We start from the raw sequence: 21,834 nt of genomic DNA on the forward strand, positions 1-21,834 counted from the left end.
TGACAGTCATTCTGGAGATCATCCCGGATCAGGACAGGAGAAGCTCCCTTATTCCTTTTTATATCTACAAGGGGTTCCGCTGTGTGGCCACACTATGGACTCTGTCTGTTTGTTGTTCAGTCATACCCGACTCTGTGCGACCCCATGGGCTGCAGCATGGCAGGCTTCCCTGGCTGTCACTACTGTGAAGGACACAGGGCATATATTGTGGTTGGAGTCACTAAGTCGTGTCTGACTCTCTGCGATCCAGTGGACTGCAGCACACCAGGCTTCCCTGTCCTTCACTATTTCCCAGAGCTTACTCAAACTCATGTCCATTGAGTCGGTGATGCCACCCAATCATCTCATTCTCTGTTGCCCCCTTCTCCTGCCCTCAGTCTTTCCCAGCATCAGGGTCTTTTCCAGTGAGTCAGCTCTTCCCATCAGGTGGTCACAGTACGGGAGCTCCAGCTTCAGCATCAGTCCTTCCAGTGAATATCCAGGGTTGATTTCCTTTAGGATGGACTGGTTTGATCTTCCTGCAGTCCAAGGGATTCTTAGATAGACATCTGCTTTGCTCCTAATCTTTCTCTAATACAGAACAGGAACAGCTTCCCAGAAGGGCAGCTGCTGAGTCAGGGTAAATAAATCTATAATTATGATAAACATGTCTAATTTCCCCTTGTGGCTGGTGTTCCGTTTGTACTCCCACCAACAACACAGGAGCAGAGATGCCTGTTTTCCCACAGTCTGGCTGAGCAGGCTGTTAAGCATCTGGATTGTTGCCAATCTGATAGGAATCTCGCATTGCTTTGGTATGTCTCTTATTTACCACAACATGTGATGATTAAGCATTAATTGTCCTTATGAAGATTTATCCTCCACAGAGCAGCCACAATTACTTAGGGAAAGGTGATGGCAAAAATAGTTGGCGCATTCCAGAAATGGTCTTCCCAGGTGGCTCAGTGGTAAAGAACCCGCCTGCCAACGCAGGAGACGTGGGTTCAATCCTGCGTTGGGAAGATTCCCCTGGAGGAGGAAATGGCAACCCTCTCCAGTAGTCTTGCCTGGAGAATCCCATGGACAGAGGAGCCTGGCAGGCTATAGTCCATGGGGTCGCAAAGAGTCGGACACAATTGAAGCAATTGAATAATAATTTCAGAAATACTTTGCTCTGCTTTTTCCTCATAATGAGGTTTCCTATGGTGGGGAAGAATGCCATAGCCACGAAGAAGTTTGGGGAAGGGTAGAAGAACAATTATAGAACAGTAAAGAATTCAGTATATTAGAAATACTTACATATCACTTGAAGGGGTGGGTTTTGGTGAGGGACTGGGTAAATTTGCTTCCATAATATCATTAAAACTATTGTTTCCTACATTCTTGGCCAGCTGTAACATAAACAAAACACAGCAGAGCGAATGCGTTACTACTAGTTTAGGAGATTACTATTACTTGCTTTTGAGATTTCTGAATGTATTATTTTCCCTCAATTGATTCAGAATACAGACCATTCTTCCATCTGGTCAAGAGATAATTTCCTGAGCATATACTACGTGCCGGACAGTGAGCTTCTGAGAGGAGTTCTGGAACACAGAGATGAGTAAACAGTGCTCCCCGTCATGGGAGATAATGGACTGGTGGAACCACGGATAAGAAAACCAATGATTTTCACAAACCCGATGTGATAAATGTTCGACTAGAATAGGATGTGGTCCTACACACACACACACACAGTCTGAGATTAAACAGCAGGTTCCAGATATGAATCTCATATGAATGAGGTTAAATGCTACTGCTTAAAGCAAAAACTTTTCAATTACCATCATGACTCATTTTTAGATAAAGCAGATTTACTCTTATTAGCCAGAGAAGAGTGTAGGATTCCTTTATATTTGGGGTACAAATTAAGATGCTACAGGTAATTAATGAAGAGGCCTCAGGAAAAATTTTGCTTCTAGGTTCAAGACCATTCCAAGAAAATTTGTCCTGAGGGGCTTCTGGTCACTAATCGATAATTTAGGGATCAATGCAAAGAAACATTCAGGCAGTCAGTCTCTCGGGCTTCCCCGGTGGTTCAGATGGCAGAGTCCGCCTGCAACGCAAGAGACCCAGGTTTGATCCCTGAGCCAGGAAGATCCCCTGGAGACGGGAATGCCTGCCACTCCAGTATTCCTGCCTGGAGAATTCCCATGGACAGAGGAGTCTGATAGGCTACAGTCCACGGGGTCACAAAGAGGTGGACATGACTGAGCAACTAACACTTTGACTTTTCACGACCCTTCCAAGAAAATGTGTTTTTCAGGACAAATTTGGTCATTTGGTCACTCGGATAACCTGGGGATCGATGCGAAGAAACATCCACGTGATCAGGTCTCTGGGGTTTACCGTATTTAAGTGTTTAGGATTTGGGCTCGTCCTATTTCAAACTGTCAAACTGGGTTTCATTTACCCAAGTCAAGGAGAGGGACTGACACCACCTTCGTATTAAAGAATGTTGCAGGTATTAGGTCTGAGTCTCTTCTCTAAAATGATGAAGTGAATAGGGAGCCGTGAATAAGTACCATATTTTCTAAATCAAGGGGCTCATGCAACACAAGACAGACCATCGCTGCTTAATGAATGCTTAGACTTCAGATTTTCTGGGCCCCAGGCTCCCTCAGGTTCTGCTCAGGAGTCTCTCCTGTCCGAGGAGAAGAGGCCCTGTTTCGCTTCAAACCCTCGCAACCTTAGTATAAAGATTTTCTCATAGGCACCAGGTTCCAATTAGGCAAGACGGGGCTGATGACCATAAGGCATTATAGGAGACGCTGAATGCGCCTCCCCCTATTATTTGGTGAACTGTGGGACCAATTTAACTTGGACCTGATGAGGGTGTCCTTTATGTACCACAAAGCTGAGCACCACAACTGCACACAATTTTTTTCTGACTACCTGAAGAAGTTATGGGTTAAGGAGTGGTTGGTTTATGACAGTGGCTAATAGGCCACTCCTAATTCATGTGTACTTTTACAAACAGAAAAAAGAGAAAAACTCTTTAGCCATTATTTTTGAAAAACGTAAGACACTAGAGAAACTGAACACATGAGTTTGACATCTAACTCCCTTTACTGTTATGATAGTGCATCATATAAATACTAATTCTAAAAGAAAAAAAAAAGCAACTTTGAAACAGGCTATCCCGGAAGAAAAGAGCTGGTTTTTGTCAAGCTAATTATAGAAATGCATGATTCGCCAGTTCTTCAGGAAACAGAAACAGTCAATGTTACATACCTCAAAATTTACATTTTAAATATCTATGCAAAAGAAAAAAGAAAAAAAAAAGTCTATGCAAACTCACTGAACTCAGGAATTAGAATTGTTTGTACTCAGCAGAAACCAAAACACCCCAAAGCAATATATTAAATGTATTCATGACGGGTCACTACTTACCAAGAGTTCAGAAGTTCCTAATTTGTCTAGTTCCAAAGACTGGATGCGAGAAATATGAACCCCCATTTCTCTATGGATGCCGGAACATTCTATACAGGTCAAGATACCCAAGTTGGTGGACAGCCAGGTGGGTTCTGTGGAAGGGATTTTGAAGACATGACATCCAATTTTAGTATGCTAGTTACAGAGGAAGCTACAACAGTAGTAAAGTTTTTTAAATTTATAAGGGAAAGATTTAGATGGAAGGTAGCAGCTATTTTTAAAACTAACAGCTTGTCAGAGAGCAAATTTTTCTTAAGACAAATTTGAAAAATATCTCTTCAATACTGAGCTGAAAACAAAATTCAGTGCTTTGTTTTTGTGAAAATGTGAGGCCTATGAAACATCCTGATAAAGGACTTCTCAGTACAGCTCACAAGGGACTGGGTTCTACGGCCATCGTTAACCTTCACACTTGGTTAACTCGCCTTGACCTGTTTTCCTGGGTATGGCTTCTTTGCAAGCATCTCTTGGTATAAGACAGCTTCTCCTACAACCCCCAAGTACCCTAGAACAGTGGAGCGAATATTTCTGTGGCCCAAATCTTCAGGGTTCTCTGTCTGTGGCAGCTTCTATTTACTGCTCCTCTGCCATCCTGACACTGTGCGAGGCAGTGTCACACACGTGCACGCAAGTAGAAAACCTGAGGCCTGCCTCTGAGGGGCTTATGGCCTGTTGTATAGAAGAGCCCATTTGCACTAGTAAAACGATTTAAAAAGTCTGCCGTAATGCTTAAGAATGGGTTTGCAGGCTGATGTTCTGAGCCCTACCAGATGCGTGACTTCAGGCTAGTCACTCAAGTTCTCCAGTCCCTCAGTTTTGTCATCTGTGAAATGGGGATAACATCAGTTATCCTGCTCAGAGACCTCCTGTGAGGACTGAATAAGAAAAGACCAGCAAAACAACTGCCACAACCCTTACTATAATGTAAGCGCTGGATAAATGTTAGCTAATGTCAATATGCTTTCCGGTGTTGCTAGTGGTAAAGAACCCACCTACCAATGCAGGAGATATAAGAGATGTGAGTTTGATCCCTGGGTCAGGAAGATCCCTAGAGGAGGACATGGCAACCCACTCCAGTATTCTTGCCTGGAGAATCCCATGGACAAGGAGCCTGGTGGGCTACAGTTCACAGGGTCGCAAAGAGTTGGACACGACTGAGCGACTAAGCACGCACGCAGGGTCAATATGGAAACAAAACAGACGCCATCTGAGCACACAAATCTGGAGGAAGGTGACACCCGTGTGATAGAAGGCTGGGGAGGTTTTATGAAACAGAAAGGAAGAAAGGCATAGTGTTTCAGCCAATTTCAGAGACACCATTCCATTGCATCCTCATAACAGCTAAAGTTTGTCATCCTACTTTTCAGACGAGGAAACTGCAGATCAGACTAGTTGGGGAGCTGGCAGAAGGTGGTTTAGACTCTGAGGAGCGGGCTGGTGATTCGAACCCAGGGTGACGGATTCCACGTCCAGTGGTCTCCCCTTTCCGTCCGTAACGCTTATCCAACTGGACCTTCCAGGACAGGGGGCATTTTGGCAGGTGCTATTTAAGGAGAACAGGGTGGTGCTGGTGGGGGGAATGTCCCAGATGGAGCAAACAGCATGGGTGACCGCACTCGGAGGTGGGAACCACTTGAGTTGGGAATATGTGCTGGGCATGTATCTGGCCGTAAAGAGACAAGGCGTTCAAACGGCTCGCTCACTTACACCCTGAGCAAGAATACCTGAAGAGCCGCAGTCGCAGCAGACGTCGTTGCCCGGGAGCCGCTGCACATCCTCGATGATGGCTTTTGTCAGGTCCTCCAGGCTGTTCTCCCCTGTGCTCTGCTCCCCCCGGAAGGCCATGGTGAGCGCCTCCTCTTTGCTGTTCGTCAGCACCGAGATCCACCTGCCATCAGAAACAGGAGGAAGGAGACGTAAGCGCCTGGCTGGCCACTGCATTCTCCTTCCCCTGCAAAAAAAACTTGTATTTTCATCTAGAACTTGTACAAGATAGCCCCTCGAGCAGTAACAGAAGGGAAAATGAAAGAAATTAACCTGGAAAAAAAAAGTCAGAGATTGGAAAACAACACACAGGAGAAGAGGGCGTAAGGCAAGATGAGATGGTGAACATCAGTGACTGACCAGGGGCTTGTGTGACACGTGTGTGTGTGCTCAGTCAGGTCTGGCTCTCTGAGACCCCGTGGACGGTAGCCCACCAGGCTCCTCTGTCCATGGGATTTCCCAGGCAAGAATACTGGAGTGGGTTGTCATTTCCTTCTCCAGGGGATCTTCCTGACGCATCTCTTGTACTTCCTGTGTTGGCAGGCAGATTCTTTACCACTAACACCACCTGAGAAGCCCAGGAGATACCTGTATTTACCTGCAGCCAGAATAAAGGGAGGAAGAGGACTCAGCGTGGGATCAACCCAGTGAAAGGATGAGAAAGAACAGGTGAGAAAGTAACAGGAGGCAGGAAAGAGGGCTTAGCAAAAGGCATTGTTTTTTGGAAGCCCGTATCAGCGGGGGCACTTAAAAGTGAAAATGAAGGGATAGTTCATTTTCCATGAAAATTTATGCTTACAAAAAAGGTACATTAACATGGAAACATGCTGATGTTTGTTATATGAAATGAAAAGTGCAAGCTATTAAAATAGACATACAGCACAACCATAATATGGACCCAACAAAATAACTCTTCGTTACCAGTCTATGCATAAAACAGCCTAAATACACAACAACAGAGGTTGATTAGCAGAGTATGAAATAACCACAAAGTGGACCAGTTACTCAAGTACTGAAATTTAAGTTTCCAACTAATTTTTGGATGACACTGGGGAAATGCTTGCAATATAATGCTTTGTGAAATAAACAGGAAAAAAAAACTTATATAATCTCAAATTTAAATGTATTCATGAATTATATATTTTGTGGGGAAAAGGCAAGAAAAAAATTCACCAAAATGTTAATACTGGATGCCTCTTGAGTGATTTTCTGTAGGAAAAAAACAGATGGAATGCCTTCACTCTGCACTTTTCAGTGATTGTCCAACTCTATAATGAGTTGTATTTCCTTCAGGAATGAGAGGGAAAAAAGCCAATTAAATTGTTTTTTTTGGAAGAAAATGAAAACCATTTCTAAACTACAGTCACTTCTCACCTATTGCACAGACAGCTAATAACCACTCTCGATAAAGAATACAGAGATCCAGAACTATGTCTTGAAGGATGTGTGCACTTGAAACAAAGTCTGTCTACAAGAGGTTTGGAATAAGTAACAGAGCAGTGAGAATTAAAAACCAAAGCAACTGGTGTAGGTGAACTGCGAGTTACAACTTTGACTCTAGGTGGTGCTCACCCTCAACCATGTCCTGAGAAACAGGATTGTGTAGCTCAGCTTTTCCTCTGTGATGCAGAAAACCCAACTGTTCAGACAAAACCAATAGTCCAGGGATGGGGTAGGCAATTACTACCTTGTAAGTTAAAAAATACTTTTTCCATCATGTAGAAAGTGAGAAACTAGAAATTATTCTGTTAAAAACAATGTAAGGATCTAGGTTCCATAGGGTAGGTGAGAAACTAGAAATTATTCTGTTAAAAACAATGTAAGGATCTAGGTTCCATAGGACAGGTCACTGTGCATTTTATTAGCAGTAGTGTTGATAATGCCAGAGTTTTCACTTGGCTGCAGTCCCTGTATTACCTTCCTTAGGCATTTTGATATTTTGGCTATCTGATATTACCAGTATCTACTATGTGCCAAGTACTTATAATTTTTGAAATATAATCCTCCAAATAAGCCTCTGAGTTAGGGTTGACGATGCTTTAAAGAGACAGAGGCCTAGAGAGATTCGGTGACTTGCCCGGAGCCCTACAGTGGGACTGACGTCAGACTGGGATGAGAAACAGCTCTGTTGACCCCCTTTTTTCAGAGTTCCTCCCGTTATGCCACATTTGCCTCTTTACTTGAGAACTCAGGACAAATTAAAGAAATAAAAAAGTTTGTCATGATGATCCAAAAATATACACTTAACGGACAATTCATTTTCTGGAAAAATAATGCAAATGTGGTAGAATAGCGACATTTCAAAAGGGTTGAGAACCAAAGCAACTATTTCTGAAAATTCTTTAAAAACCTTTAAAATTGTTTAAAGTAACAGGCACATAAAAAAAGTATTAAGAAATAAAATAGTGCATAATTGTGTTTTAATACTTTAAAAGCCACTTTGAGTTTATAGGAGTAAAGAAAAATTGGCACTGTATGAGAGGCTTTAGGAAAATGGCAACCCAGTGTCCTTGCCTGGGAAATCCCACTGACAGAGGAGCCTGGTGGGCTACAGTTCATGGGGTCGCAATGCGTCGGACACGACTTAGTGACCAAACCACCACCACCATCGCACGTTTCATCTCAAGTCTCAAAATTCTGCAAGCAAGACCTGTAACCCTCTCACGGGCAAGGCTGAGGTGGGATGACCTTACAAGGTCCAAAAGCCACTGACAGGCAGATTGTGGACTAGAAGTCAAGTCTGCCTGACCTCCAACATTCAGCTGCTCTTCAGCTGTGCCTGCCTCCTTCCTTAGTGGGCCGAGAAAGGATTTCTCTGTTCAATTCACTGGACGCTTTCACATGAGACAACAGCTCAATGAGGCAGTGGAACTTACTCTGTGTGACTTGGAGAAAAATGAACATCTCTCCTTGAAGGATGCCAGAATCTCCTCCATCAAAATCAAGTCTCCCATCATCACCGCCGGCACCCAGAGAGAATCCCAAAGGGAGCCCCTCCCCCAAACATGAATTACTCCAGTGCTGAGTAAAGCCCTCCCAAGTGCAGATGGCGGGATTAGAAATGAAGAAGGCGCAGTCCTTGTCCTCAGAAGCTCCAGGTCTCCAGAGGGCTGGGACTGAACCAAGGGACCCAGAGGGGTGTGAAGAGGTCTTTGAGGAGGGAGCAAAACCCCTTGGGTGGCGAGGCTTGAGCAGAACCTTGAAGGGGGCACCTGAGTTGACTGAGCATCCCAGACTAAAAGAAGAGACCCATGGGAAAGCCCAGGGCTGACAGCTAAGCAGGGGAAACCCTCCAGGACTGGTTCTTAGTAATAAAAAGAAAACTTTTAAGTATACTATACAGGAGAGAGAGGTGCTTTTTTCAGTTTAAGGCATTGTGCCGTAATTTCAAAACTACTTACGCTACGTAATCCTGCTCATCCTCTGCCTGAAAGTGATATGTCCTGTTATCTGAAATACAAAAAAGAGAAAAAAAAGAAAAATCTTAGAAAGCAGAATGCTTCAGGTATTAATACAGATTTTAAAAGTTCCTGGGGAGAACACATTAAAAGTAGGATTCTGATATTATTTTTGCACCCTTTTCTTTTAGCAGTTACATGATTCGCTTTGTCAATACTGCTTTTCTGAAGAGAAACAGGAATACAACAAGATAACTGCAAACACCACGCCAATGCCTAAGCATTTCTTTTGAAAAACAAGTGGGAAGGGGGACGGGTCCTACCTGGTCAAGTAGATCCTTTTTTTTATGGCCGTGCCACCGGTCATGTGGGATCTTAGTTCCCCTACCTGGGATCAAACCCGCACCCCCTGCATTGGACGTATGGAGTCTTAACCACTGGACTTCTGGGGAAGCCCCTCAAGTAGACCTTAGTGAGAAATTGGAGAGTGCTAGCTGCCATAGTATTGATATTTCACTTTCCTTTTCCAATTTGCCTTTCACTGGTTTTTCTTTTTAAAGAATTTCTTTTTGTAAGGATTTATAAATCACAGGGCAGCCCTGACAATCAGACAAGTCCTGCCCGAGGTTGCTCTCTGGTTAAATCAGGCTTCAGGGAGGGTGGGTTCAAGCCCTGCTGGAGGGTCATCCTCCAAGGTGTGACCCACATAAGGAGCGGGGAGGCTGGACCTGGGCAGTATGGGCAGGTGTGCATGAAGGAAACTCTTCTTTAGAATGTGGGATTTACTTGGATGCTTCCAGACACTGAGGTCCAACTACCACTGTCTTACCCGCCTCACTTTCTAGACAGTCACTCACTCCGTGACTGCTCCAGACCAGGTGCCCCCCCGCCCCCTGCGAGAAGAGGTGGTGCGTGTGCCCGAGGACACAACACAGGTGCTGGGACCCAAGCGCCCCGGCTGAACCTCTGCTTTACTGCTGAGACTTTATGTTAAGTCACTGGACCTTCCCGAGTCTCAGTTTTTTCTTCTGTGAAATAGGAAAATGACAAGGCTTTTGGGAGGATTACCCATAATGGACATAAAGCACCCGGCACATATTGTGGTTGGAGTCACTAAGTCATGTCTGACTCTGCGACCCCGTGGGCTGCAGCATGCCAGGCTTCCCTGTCCTTCACTGTTTCCCGGAGCTTACTCAAACTCATGTCCATTGAGTCGGTGATGCCATCCAACCATCTCCTTCTCTGTTGCCCCCTTCTCCTGCCCTCAGTCTTTCCCAGCATCAGGGTCTTTTCCAGTGAGTCAGCTCTTGGCATCAGGTGGCCAAAGTACTGGAGTACCAATGGGACCCATGAAAGAGGAAAACAATCTCCCCTCACTCTTAAGACTATGACACAGATTATCAGTTGAAGGGGAGTTTGGGCCAAAAGCACGCTCTGATCCATGGAGGACAGTGACAGAGCGCAGTGTCATTGATTTAGGACGTCAGAAGGCAGGTCTTGGAAGCAGGGAAATGACTTTTCCTTTCAGAGCTTGACTCTGCAGGGGTAAACTCTGGAGCTGGGCAGAGACAGTGGCATACCTCACTGTCAAGTCCATGTCCGTGCTTCTGTTTTTTTTTTTAATTTTATTTTTTGGTGGTGCTGCACAGCATGTGTGATCTTAGTTCCCCAACTAGGGACTGAACCTGCACCCCTGTAATTTGGAAGTGTAGAATCTTAACCGCTGAACCACCAAGGAAGTCCCCTGTCTGTGCTTCTTAACCACAGGTACACATCAGAGTCATCCAGGGACTTCTTAAAAGATACCTATGTTTGGGCATCACATCAAAGACTGATTCAGCAGACATGGGAGAGAAATGGGAATGTGCTCAGGGAAATTCCTCCCAGGAGATAAAGCTCGTGGTCAAGACCTGGCCTGGTTTACTGTACAAATCTAGACTCTCCTCCACTGCGGATCGCTTGTGCCTTCCTACCGCAGGTGAGTTCTGTGTAGAGAGACCCAGGCTCCTTCCAGAGTGGTATGTGCAGTATACACCTCCTCTCCAGGAGCCCTGCCTGGGAAACACGTGGCTTCCGACCCAAAGAACGGGAACGGGCAGGCGGCAGGATCCACAGCAACCAACTCGGGAGAAAAAGGACTCACGTGATATCAGGTCAAAAGACTTCTTGTCCTCGGCATTTGGTTTCACCTGGCAGGTGAGAAGGTTCAGCTTGGCTGGTTGCCTGTTGGACTGGACATGACAGAAAACAGAGGAGTTAAATGCAACACTGACTGCCGCCCCCACTGGCCCAGCCCCATGGGCCAGGAGGGTGGGTTCACCATACATTCTATAAGGTCTAATTCACCCTACTGGAATACTTAATCTCATTAAACAAGAGGAAAAAAAAAAGTGAGGTGGCCTACTCAATGTCTTTTAACTGCGCATAAGTGTCCCAGTGGTTAATGAGGATGGAACCAAGATAATTCACATCACTTTCAATGACCAGTGGGTATGACCCACGGGACTATGACTTTCTGGAATCCACACATACACAAGTGCAAAGAGTTGACACTTTAATCACTTCCTGTGAAACACAGCTGAGTGTAGTTTCTTTATCCACTCAAAACGACCCCAGTAATCAGTCACTGCAAATCCCATGTCCCAGGTAGCCACAAATTTTAGTTGCCACACAAAATTCACATTACTTCTCCCCAAAAGTACAAGGACAGTTACCACCCGTGAGACATTGCTTAACCAACCCCAAAATCTGGAAAGAGGAAAATATAATGAAGATTCCCTAGCACTTCCCAGTCTCTTGATTACACATATATTAATAATTCACACAGACTGTAGCGTCTAGACAGTCATGCTAATGCAGGCTTTGCCTTAAAGGAGTCTCGCCACATTATGACTCTGCTCAAAGCTCCTTCTGGCCCTCCTGCCCGCGTCTGTCCTTGGCCACATGCTGGTCAATGCTGAATGCCAGTTTCTGGAAGGAGCTGACCAAGGGGTGAAGGGCCTGAGTGCCCGGGCTGGGCTGTGCTTCAAGAGAAGCCTGCAAAAGTCAGGCTTGCAAACCCACCCCAGCTGACAGTCATCATGCTGACAACCTCCATGCCAGGAGCACGACCACCCAACCAACTTGAGTCTTTAGGGAAAACCGAGGGGGAGGAAGTAGAAAGGGGGTCCCTCGGTGGCATATTATGAGCAAAAATACTTCAGACGCACACTGTGCCTCTCATTCTCAATAACGGCCACCGGACACTTAATTTCCGTTTCAACAGCTTCTGAGATCTTCCTCTGTGGTTTCAAGGATATTAGACACAGAAAGGATATTAGATACCCTTTGTCCTGAGTTTATCTGTTCCAAAGCAAGCTCTCTCTGGGGAGGAAGTGAGAAAGACAACCCAGGGATTTCATGTTCTTTGCACACACATGTGACTTAGGCATGGAAACCAGATGTCAAGTCCTGTACAGGACGGTTTTGCCTAAGAAGAAACAGTACCCTGTACTAGACTGACTGCCAAACCCAAAATAGGGAGGCAAGAAGGTTGTGGGTCCGCAAATTTTTCTTAGAACAGACCTGGGGTTTGGGTTGCTAAAGGCCTCAAGTCTCCAAAACCGGTGGCTACAACCACAAACTTTGGCTGGGTCCACCGTAAAAGGAATCGTTAGTCGTCATCCTTTTGCGTGTTGGTAAAATCGCTGGATTTCCCGTATGAATGACAAAGACATCTGACAGGCTGAAAAGGTAGTGAGCCCAGTTAATGGTGAGACTGCAGAATATCACATTCCAATGTGGCATCCACATTCTGAAGGAGGATACAGAAAAGCTTAGGGAAGATCAAGGGATGATTAAAGGAGTGGAAAACAGGAACTTTGAAGCGGGTTTAAAGGCATCATTCATTTAGCTGGAGCAAAGAGGCTGGGGCATGAAGGGTTGTCACTGGGGAAGGTCGGGCAGCTGTTTTCCATTTGTACAGATGAAGGAGAAATACCCTCCAATTGTAGAAGGTCTGAGCCAGACATGAGGAAGAACTTCCCAGGCTTACTTTGATTATGCGTAATAAGGGGTTTCAAGTTTCTTAACCTAAGTAGAGAAAGCTCTTCAAAGACCTTAAGAATTTTTGAGACACCATTCATATTTGAACGTGGCAGAGGGTTAACTAGATTTCTTTCTCCTTCCCAAATCTTCATGACTCTACTGTTTACGAACCACCTCACCAGCAGACACAACCAAGTAACACAGACAAAATTTTTAAAAAGGAAAACATACTCAGTTAAGTGTCAACCGATTCTGGAAAATTAAACAGCACCATTCTTCTCTCATTTCAAAGCATGGGCTACCTCGAAGTATTTTATCTGGAAGCTTCTGATGACGAGGGTTTTGTGCAGTTTACGTCATTCCATGACTGACCCACAACTTTGATGACAAAATGACACGTGATCCTTATTCCCAGGGAAGCCTGTCCAGTCTGCTGAACTGACACCTGCCAAGTCAACATGAACTTCAGTTGACAGACATGTCATGCCTTCAGTGTTCTTCCTGTAAATGCTAGTGGGACAAACGATCTACCACTCCAAAGGTGAATCTGGAGAGCAGAGAACACAATTTTTGACAGCAGAAGCAGCTGACGTGGCCAGTCACGAGCCCAGGAACACCAGGAAACGGAGTGAGATGCTGAACCACAGTCTACGGACCAAGGGGCCAGAAGGCTTGGAATCGTGACAGTCATCACTGGAACTCCAGGTTTGTATAACTTCCTCAAATTTCAAAGTCCTTTCTAGATCTTTAGCACTAATGTACAGCTATACTTATTCGGGAAGGTATAATCTCTCCTGCCAGTTCAGCAGACTGAAACCACAGACTAAATGACCTGCCGTGGGCTACATCGTTGTTGGACAGTTTAGGAAATGCTTTCATACTGTTTATGTTAAAGGAAAGAAGAAAAAAAACAAAAACAAAAACACAAACGCAAAGGACACAAAGGAAATGTGTATTTATTGAGTCCTCACCGTTGATGATTCCTACCACGCTTGGAATAAAAGCCCCCGTCTGGATCAGGACCCCCATGGACCACCTTCAGGCTCCTGATCTCGGCTCCTGCCACTTGGCCTGCGGCTCCCCCTGCTGGCGGCGAGCGGCACTGGCCTCCCACCTACACCTCTGGGCTCCAGGCCCTCCGGCCAGTAAGTCCCCGGAGGGGTGGTCCTGGCCTGACCTCCCTCCCTGGACTTCCTACTCCTTCACACTCTGCAGTACTGCCTTCCAGGCTCTTCTCACTCCCCCTTTACCGCTTGTCTTTCTTCCCACAAAGAGCACACATCTTTCTGATTTGTTCACTGAAGTATGTCTGGCCTGCAGCAAGCACTCAATAAATATTCACCAAATGAATGAGCGCATTTCTCAGCCTTACACATACCTAACTCATGTACCGACCTGCGAGGGAACTATTTTTAATTCCAGAAGCTGGTGATGGACAGGGAGGCCCGGCGTGCTGCGGTTCACGGGGTCGCAAAGAGTTGGACACGATTGAGTGACTGAACTAACTGACTGACTGACTAAGATGAAGAAACAGAGGCACAGAGAGCTTAAGTGACGTCCCTAAAATCTCCCAGTAAAGCAGCGGCACAGAGCCTGGCGTTCACCCCTTCCGCGGGAAGGACAGCCAGGGATCCAGCCACGTGCCCCCGCCCCCGCCCGGGGGGCAGCCCGAAGCCGCAGCCCACGAGAAGACCTCCTCTGAGAAGAGTAAGGGCTAGAAATAAACAAAGTAAAGGTGCCAAATATGAACTTCTGGTATCTTCTCAGGTCATTTGGCTTTCATAGTTGATGCAAAGAGAAATTTTGGAAGCCTATCTGAAACACCTCTTCACTTTACGCGTTTGACAAGATACTGCAGAAGCCTCTACCCCATCTAAGCACATACGAAGGGCAGGCGGTCTGTGCCACGCAGCAGATACGGGAGACAGATCCGGGCAAGGACCGAGGACACGCCCGGTGCCCAGAGCCTGAGCTGAGGAGGGCATCGGGACTTCCGCGAGGCTCCAGGGGCGGCCTTGTCCCTGGGCAAGGACGGAGCCGGGGGAGGCGCGGGTGAGACCCCTGGGAGTGAGAGGGACAAGGCAGCAGGCGATACAGAAGGAAACACGGAGGGCGCTGCGGCTGGCGTAGACTTGCGCCCCATCCTGGGAGCGCGGCAGTTACACTGATGGGACCGCCTCCCAGAACCGACCAGCCCACCGACGTCCAGGGAGACGGCTGGGGGAGGAGTCTAGAGAGTAAGACTGGTGAGCAATGACAGGGCCTGAATCAAAGTGATGGTCGTGATGCTGAGTGCTGGGGACTCAAGATACTGCTGAAAGAGACTTTTCAACGATTCCCAAAGACACCTGTATGTTAGCAGGTGGCTCTCCCAGGCCCCGCATTTGAAGGATGAGTGGAGGAGGGGGGTCTGCCACCCCTGTAGGCTCTGAAGAGCATGTTTAAAAAGCTCCAAGTGCCCCCACCCCAACATCCTTATGATGTCTTTCAAAAATGAAGGCTGTTTCAGCTCTGTTCCCTGAAAAACTTTGAGGCTTGTCCTTTTACAGGTTTTACTGTTCCTTAAAAGAATGCATATTCCTGGAAGAAACACTAGGAGACAGAGAGTGCAAAGCAGAACCTGAACATTACTTGTTAATCCTACTTATATCCAGGGACAGTCATGGCTAATACTTGATTTTTAACAAGATATGCGTGTGTGTGTGAAATGTCTGTTTTTAGAAAAACATGGGTTAGTTCAATTTGTATATATTGTTTTGCAAACTGCTTTTTTCCAGTTAACATTATTCACATAAGTGTTCATTTTTACATATGTATGTGCATACACACACATGCACACACACACACACACGTGCCAACATGGCAAAGGTACTTGCAGGATTCTGAACATGTTTCTACTCTGTAAGCTCTGGACATGTTCCCTGCACAGAAGTGATGAAGACATCACTCCTCTGACATCAATGCTCTGCCACCCTAAACAGAAGATGCGCTTCAGCTAGGAAAATCATCACAAATGTGTGCAGAAACAGAATGAATCGATTCTGATGAACGTTCCTGCATCTCCTGAAAGAAAACAAACACCACACATTTGTCCACAGACAGCTCGGCATGCACCGCGCTGAAGTGTTTTTGCTGGAAGTGTGAAGTCGTTAGCGCAGGCGTATTTCTGTTAGCAGAAAACAGCTGCTACTGGAATTAGTATCCAGAAATGAAATTATTTCCCCCCATCATCCTGCTGGATTGCTCACCACACAAACAAGAAGTGAACATCATTAATTACTTGGGAAATAAAGCTGACCCAGCCAGGCTCAGGCTGCTGCGTAGAAAGAGGTAAAAATAAAATAATAAAGTTCTCTTCATTTCCTAGGTAAATGCTTGCTAACACAGCTGTTTAGATCCTTACACTCATTTCAATTTTTTGTTCAATATTTATTTAGACACCTACCATGCCTTAGAGGGACACATATGTTTGGTATACCATCAACAACCACACAACTCCTGGGTAAGAAGTTAGGCATGCGCTGAACACCTACCACTGAAGATAGATCTTATCTCCAATATTTTAGTACATTAAAACTTCTGGCTTTTGCAAAGTATTTTGGTTTCTTTGGGGGCAAGGTAGCGGTTTTCATTTATTAAGCACCTAAACCTTATCTCCTGCATTGGCAGGTGGATTCTTTACCGCTGAGCCACCTGGGAAGCTAGAAGGGAATAAGATACCTTAATAAGCAAATTATACAAATCTGACATCAGAGAAAACGGAGGCTCCAAAGGCTTGAGTAACTTATCCAACGGTCCTACAGCTCATTTCTGGAGTTGGAGCCCAGGTCTAATCAGCTCCAGAGTTTGTCCTTTTATAATTCACAGTGCTGCGTCTGATCTCTTGGGGGAGAGGAAAATGGTCTCTTCTTGCAGTGACGACACGGACAAAGATGTGGAACTGGGCAGAGTCCAGGTGAGCCTCAACAGAGGCCAATCACAGAAACCAGGTTACTGAACGCACTGCAAGGCAGGGAGCAGCCTGCTGCAAGCAGGGTCTCAGTGCATCTGTTAAAGTCCTGAAGCTGAATGTCATCTTCCGGACTCTGGACAAGATGGAGAGCAAGGTTCCCTGGAAAATGTCTGTGGGTCTAAAGAGCCCAAGGACAGGGAGAGAGAATCAAATTCTTGCTCTGGTGTGATGCCTGGAGGTGCCAGAAGTGTCCACTCCTAACAGGAAGAAACGCGATTCCTATGAGAGGACAGGTGCTCCGGATGAGCTTCATCAAGTCCCTCGAGGCAGAAACAGCAGTACAAAGGAATTCCAATAACACATGAAGGAAGAAGGTGATAGTAACAGCAATAGTAATAGCTGACATTTATTGAGCACTGCTTCCAACCCACATCGTGTTCTAATTACCCGTAGTCAATGAACTCATTTAATCTTTACATGTAGCTATGAATTGGGCATTACTATGAGGGATTTAGTGTTATTTTGACTCAAATCATGGCAGTCTGGGCCCACAGTGATGGGTGATGTCACCCCTTTCAGATTTTTACAAACTGATTTTTTTTTGGTCACACCATGTGGCACATGGGATATTAGTTCCCTGACCAGGGATCGAACCCATGCCCCCTGCATTGGAAGCTTGGAGCCTTAACCACTGATCCACCAGCAAAGATGAGTAATCATTTAAGTTTACCAGACCTTGGCTTCCCTGGTGACTCAGATGGTAAAATAAAACAATCTGCCTGAAATGTGGTAGACGTGGGTTCAATCCCAGGATTGGGAAGATCCCCTGGAGAAGGGAATGGCAACCCATTCCAGTATTCTTGCCTGGAGAATCACATGAACACAGCCTGGTGGGCTACAGTCCATGGGATTAGCAAGAGTCAGACACGACTGAGTGACACTTACTGTGGTCCAGGCTCTACGAAGCTTTAAATGAATCATCTAACTCTCATGACACGGAAAGGCAGGTACTGTTAATATCCTAGTTGATAAGTGAGGAGTAAAGTATCTTAACAAAAGCTGGCATCAGAGGAGAGGACTATTATGTAGTAGAAAGAGCACAGGGATTGGGAACTCAGAGGCAAGCAGGACACTAGCTTCTTATACTTTTGAAATTAATTTCTCAGGATTATTACAATCAAGTGATACTTCGCATATAATCCTTATATTTTCTTTCTTGCATAGCTGGTTCTATTGTATTATATATTGATACTGCAATGCTTTTGCTAAAAAATTAAAGTAAAAGCAAACAACACAAAGATACAGAAATTTATTTATAACAGCCTAGTGGCTTAACATAAACACTTTTATCCTTCAGTTTTACGCTAACATTTGCCACAGATTTGTCAGAATTGGTGTTTTGAAATGAAAACACCTCATGCTGCACTGAGCAGATACTGGACATGATCAATATTACTGTGACAGCAGATTCACTGAATGTGATTCCCCAAGTGCTGCTTTACTTTGAATAGTAAACTTAAAAAAAAAACAATTGTCTTTGAACAGGTATGTGCTAAGCAGTGAAACTGTAGAAGAAATCTCTGGGGATGTGTGCAGGTATACAGAAAATGGATTTCTTCCAAAACAGTCAGCTGGAGAGACGAATCGTCCCTGGAGCAGAACGCAAGTGTGTGGTCAAGCCAACAGACCATGGCTCACCAGTGTAAACACATACTTGACCCTTTCCCAAGTCAACCTGGTAAGAAGAACCTGCCAAAGTGACTGGGCCCTTCCAGCATGAGGAATTCCCCTGTCTTAATTGAGGGGTCCCAAACAAAGGCCCTGTATTTTCTGACCGAAAAAAGCTCTTATCCACTTTTCAAAAGATCACTGAATTCCACATGTTTTTTCAGGAAACTGCTGGCCCTGATTTTCAACCTGTTTCTAAGGAATCAGAGGTGTTTGCAAAGTCTGGAGAAGTCAGCCAAAACTGGCCACAGAGATCTTTCTGTGGGGGCAGGTTATGTGATTACAAAGCGATGTAGCTGGCAGTAAAAAAGTGTGGCCTGAAGCCAATGAAATGTAGGGACCAGGTTAACACAAACCAGTGGGAAGTGGTCAGAGCTTCAGTGGTGGAGAGAACACTTCCCCTAGGCTGCTCTGGGGGCAGGAGAGGTGGACTCAAAATTTCCAACGTTTGTAGCAGGGCAGGATGCCTGTCAATAGATTTCAGTACCTACAGGGACATCCGAGGAGGAGGTAACACAAATAGCAGCTGCTATTTGGTACTAGTTGGTAACACAAATAGCAACTACTATTAACTGTGGCCCACACACAGCATGGAGCCTCATTCAATCGTCACTAGCACCTCTGGCAGTTAAATGCTTTTCTCCAGGCAAATGGTGAACCTGGGATTCAGAAAACTTCAGGTTTTCTACATATGTGTGAAGTTACACAGATTTCTAAAGCATACTGTTGGTTCAAAGAGCCAGCTGTTGAGATAATTTGGGTAGCATCTAGATGTGTTAAAATTTCAGAACAACCAATAATATTTCCCCAAAGATGAGATGAAAAAGGTAAAAGAACACCTGATTCAGTTTTGGTGAAACAAGAGAACCAGGCAGGACTGAGAAGGACAGGCTTCTTTCGTGAAGGAGTGTCCTAGACCCTCTGACTGAATCCCACACGTTAAACACTCTGGGGGAGACTGTCAGGCCGGTTACATCATGTGTTTGCTTTCCGGACCATGTGGCCAGAAGACATCACAGACACAAGGGTGGGGAACGAGCGGACACACTTACTGTGGCGTGGGAGATGGTCAGAATCCCGTTCTTGACGGAGCACTTCCTTCTCTGCCACACTTTCCGGATCCTGAGGACGGAGCCAAACACAGCCTGATACATACAGCCCCTGCTTCACCAGCTGCACGGTGTCATGCCTGGCCATCATCACAAAAAGCCCCCAACCAAACACCACCCAAGCCAGGATCTGGGCTGCCTTTAACGATCCCAGCTGGAGGGGAACTCAGACCAGCAGGCCCACACAGAGAGGCACCACAGCCGTGGGTTTCTTCCCCCTCTGGCCGCACTCACGGCACGTGGAACCTCCCTGAGCAGGGACTGAACCTGTGTCCCCTGCGGTGGAAGCACAGAGTCTTAACCACTGGGCCGCCAGGGAAGCCCTCAGCACTGTTGGTCGTGAAAACGGGAGACAACAGAAATCTGATAGCAGGAGAATAAATAAATGATTACAGTCACATTCGCACTACAGGGTATCATGTAGGCGTTTAAAAAGAATCACACAACTACATGTGTGCTGACCTACGCAGATTTCTGAAGCATACTGTTGGTTGAAAAAGCAAGCTGTTTTAAGATACTTTGGGTATCATCTAGAAAAGTTAAGATTTTAGACCTGTAAACCAGCATTATACATTTTCTATACATATATGTATAAACGTATTTTCTTCTTTATTGTCTGTCTCCCTGGTGAGGATGTAAGCTCTATAAGGATAAGGACTTTCTTTGGTTCAGAGTTACATCCCCAGTGTCTACAACAGTGCCTGGCATGTAGGACTCCCAGAAGGTATCTGCTGAACGCATGGGGACAGTCCCTGCCTTCCTCAAACCACACATGACAAGTCACAGGTGCCACCTGTGGACATAGACCAGTTACCACTGCTTCTAAAGACAGCAGGTTAACTCTCAGACTTACCTGAGGGAAGCATCGTTCGAAGCTGGTGCATGGGAGACCGTGTAAGTGCGTCCCCCTTCCTGAGAGGCTGGGGCAGGGCCCTAGGTTACCAACCCCTGGAAGCATGCTGAGCACACAGGGGCCCCGGGCTGGCTGTGTACGTACCCGTCGCTCTTCTTCAGCAGGTAGCCCTTCTTCTCGCTGCCGTATTCCTTGTTACCCTGAAGCTGGTGCATGCTGTAGCCTCCTTGCCGGCTCTGGGAATCCTAGAAAGGAGATGCCATGGATTAGACTCATGCCGGAGACAATTCTCCACTCCTTGACTCTAGTCTGCCATGGAGCATTTGCCTGGAGCTAAGAGAATTGTGGACTTTTGAGAGTTGCTGGGTCCTTGATCATACACTAGCTGAGGAAACTGGACGGGTAAGCAATTGCCAGACAAGCTTGAGCTGAGGGCTGGGGTCCGGATCTCCCATGTCTAGTCTGGAAGCCAGCTCTACTTCAGAGACACTGCAGCGACAAGCTATTCTAGGACTCAAACTAGTCTACGCTGGCAGCAGAGACGAACGCAGAAAGGGCTAGGGGAAGCGAAGTGGGCACCAGGCGAAGCTCATGCACCCCGAGAGGTCCTCCTCTGGGCAGACTGCCTCTCCCTCACCTTTGCTGCTAAAATACCCCCAACAAAAAGTGCCCCTTCTCAGTGAGGGACGAAGAACTGCAATAAAACTCCTGTTTTGCAACTAATGAGTACTCTGTAAAAATACACCTATACCCATGCTTTTCATTTAAAAAGATGACTCAGTGGCAGGGAAAAGTGTATGACGTGGTGACAGGACAACACAGATGCGGACAAGCTCGATTTAACATCCACGAATGCTTTTCCCTCGTTTTTAAAGACTGCACTGTGGAAACGTAAGGACTGCAGAATGAGAACACGGGGCTTTAGACACAGAGGGAGGACAACACGGTCTGACAAAACGCATTGACTTACTCTCCTAGACTTCGATCAGGAAGGGCAAAAGCAAGAGGAAAAAAAGGCAGAACATTTGAAAATATAGTTAATTGCATTGATCGTCTTATTGTTTATAGGTTAAGCACTTTTTACAACACAGAGAGAAAACATCACTGTAAAGATAATAAATATCAGGTATCTCTCTCTCCCTCACACTTCAGAGTCCTGATAAACTTTGGGTGATAGGATAATAAAACATCTTTATCAAGTTTCATTTCAGGTCACTTGTGAACAGAGGGAAAATAAAGCTGAATGGAAGAGGAAGTACACACTTCACCAAGATTAAAGGGCTGACAAACTGCAACATGTGTATGTGTAAAAAAAAAAAACCAGTTCTTTACTTAGATAGCCCAAAGAAAACGACAAATGGTAGGAAGATCCTTTGTTTTCCTACAATTTGCGTGAAGTGAAGAGAACTTAATAAAGATAACCAGCTCAGAAGCAACCCCTGAAACGTGATGGTGAAGAGGCAGGAAGCTGAAGCATCCATTGTTTACTGATGGCTCGTGCAGGGCCTGCCTTCCAGGTCAGGATGACCTCTTCCTGGCATTCAAGATCCC

The 21,834-nt window shown here is 45.7% G+C and overlaps 1 protein-coding gene across 2 annotated transcripts in view; it reads right to left on the bottom strand.

The window, feature by feature from the left end:
• ASAP1 (ArfGAP with SH3 domain, ankyrin repeat and PH domain 1) overlaps positions 1-21,834 on the bottom strand; it is a 327,644-nt gene that overhangs the window by 39,509 nt on the left and 266,301 nt on the right. For both annotated transcript variants that reach the window (XM_043483127.1, XM_043483126.1), the window contains exons 12-18: positions 20,428-20,528; positions 19,374-19,443; positions 10,759-10,846; positions 8,619-8,667; positions 5,178-5,341; positions 3,412-3,545; positions 1,279-1,370 (exon numbers count right to left, since the gene is read on the bottom strand). In XM_043483127.1, coding sequence (XP_043339062.1) covers positions 1,279-1,370; positions 3,412-3,545; positions 5,178-5,341; positions 8,619-8,667; positions 10,759-10,846; positions 19,374-19,443; positions 20,428-20,528 — 698 coding nt within the window. The remainder of the gene's footprint in view (positions 1-1,278; positions 1,371-3,411; positions 3,546-5,177; positions 5,342-8,618; positions 8,668-10,758; positions 10,847-19,373; positions 19,444-20,427; positions 20,529-21,834) is intronic.

Source organism: Cervus canadensis, chromosome 12 (assembly GCF_019320065.1).
Source record: "Cervus canadensis isolate Bull #8, Minnesota chromosome 12, ASM1932006v1, whole genome shotgun sequence".
Classification (NCBI taxonomy): domain Eukaryota; kingdom Metazoa; phylum Chordata; class Mammalia; order Artiodactyla; family Cervidae; genus Cervus; species Cervus canadensis.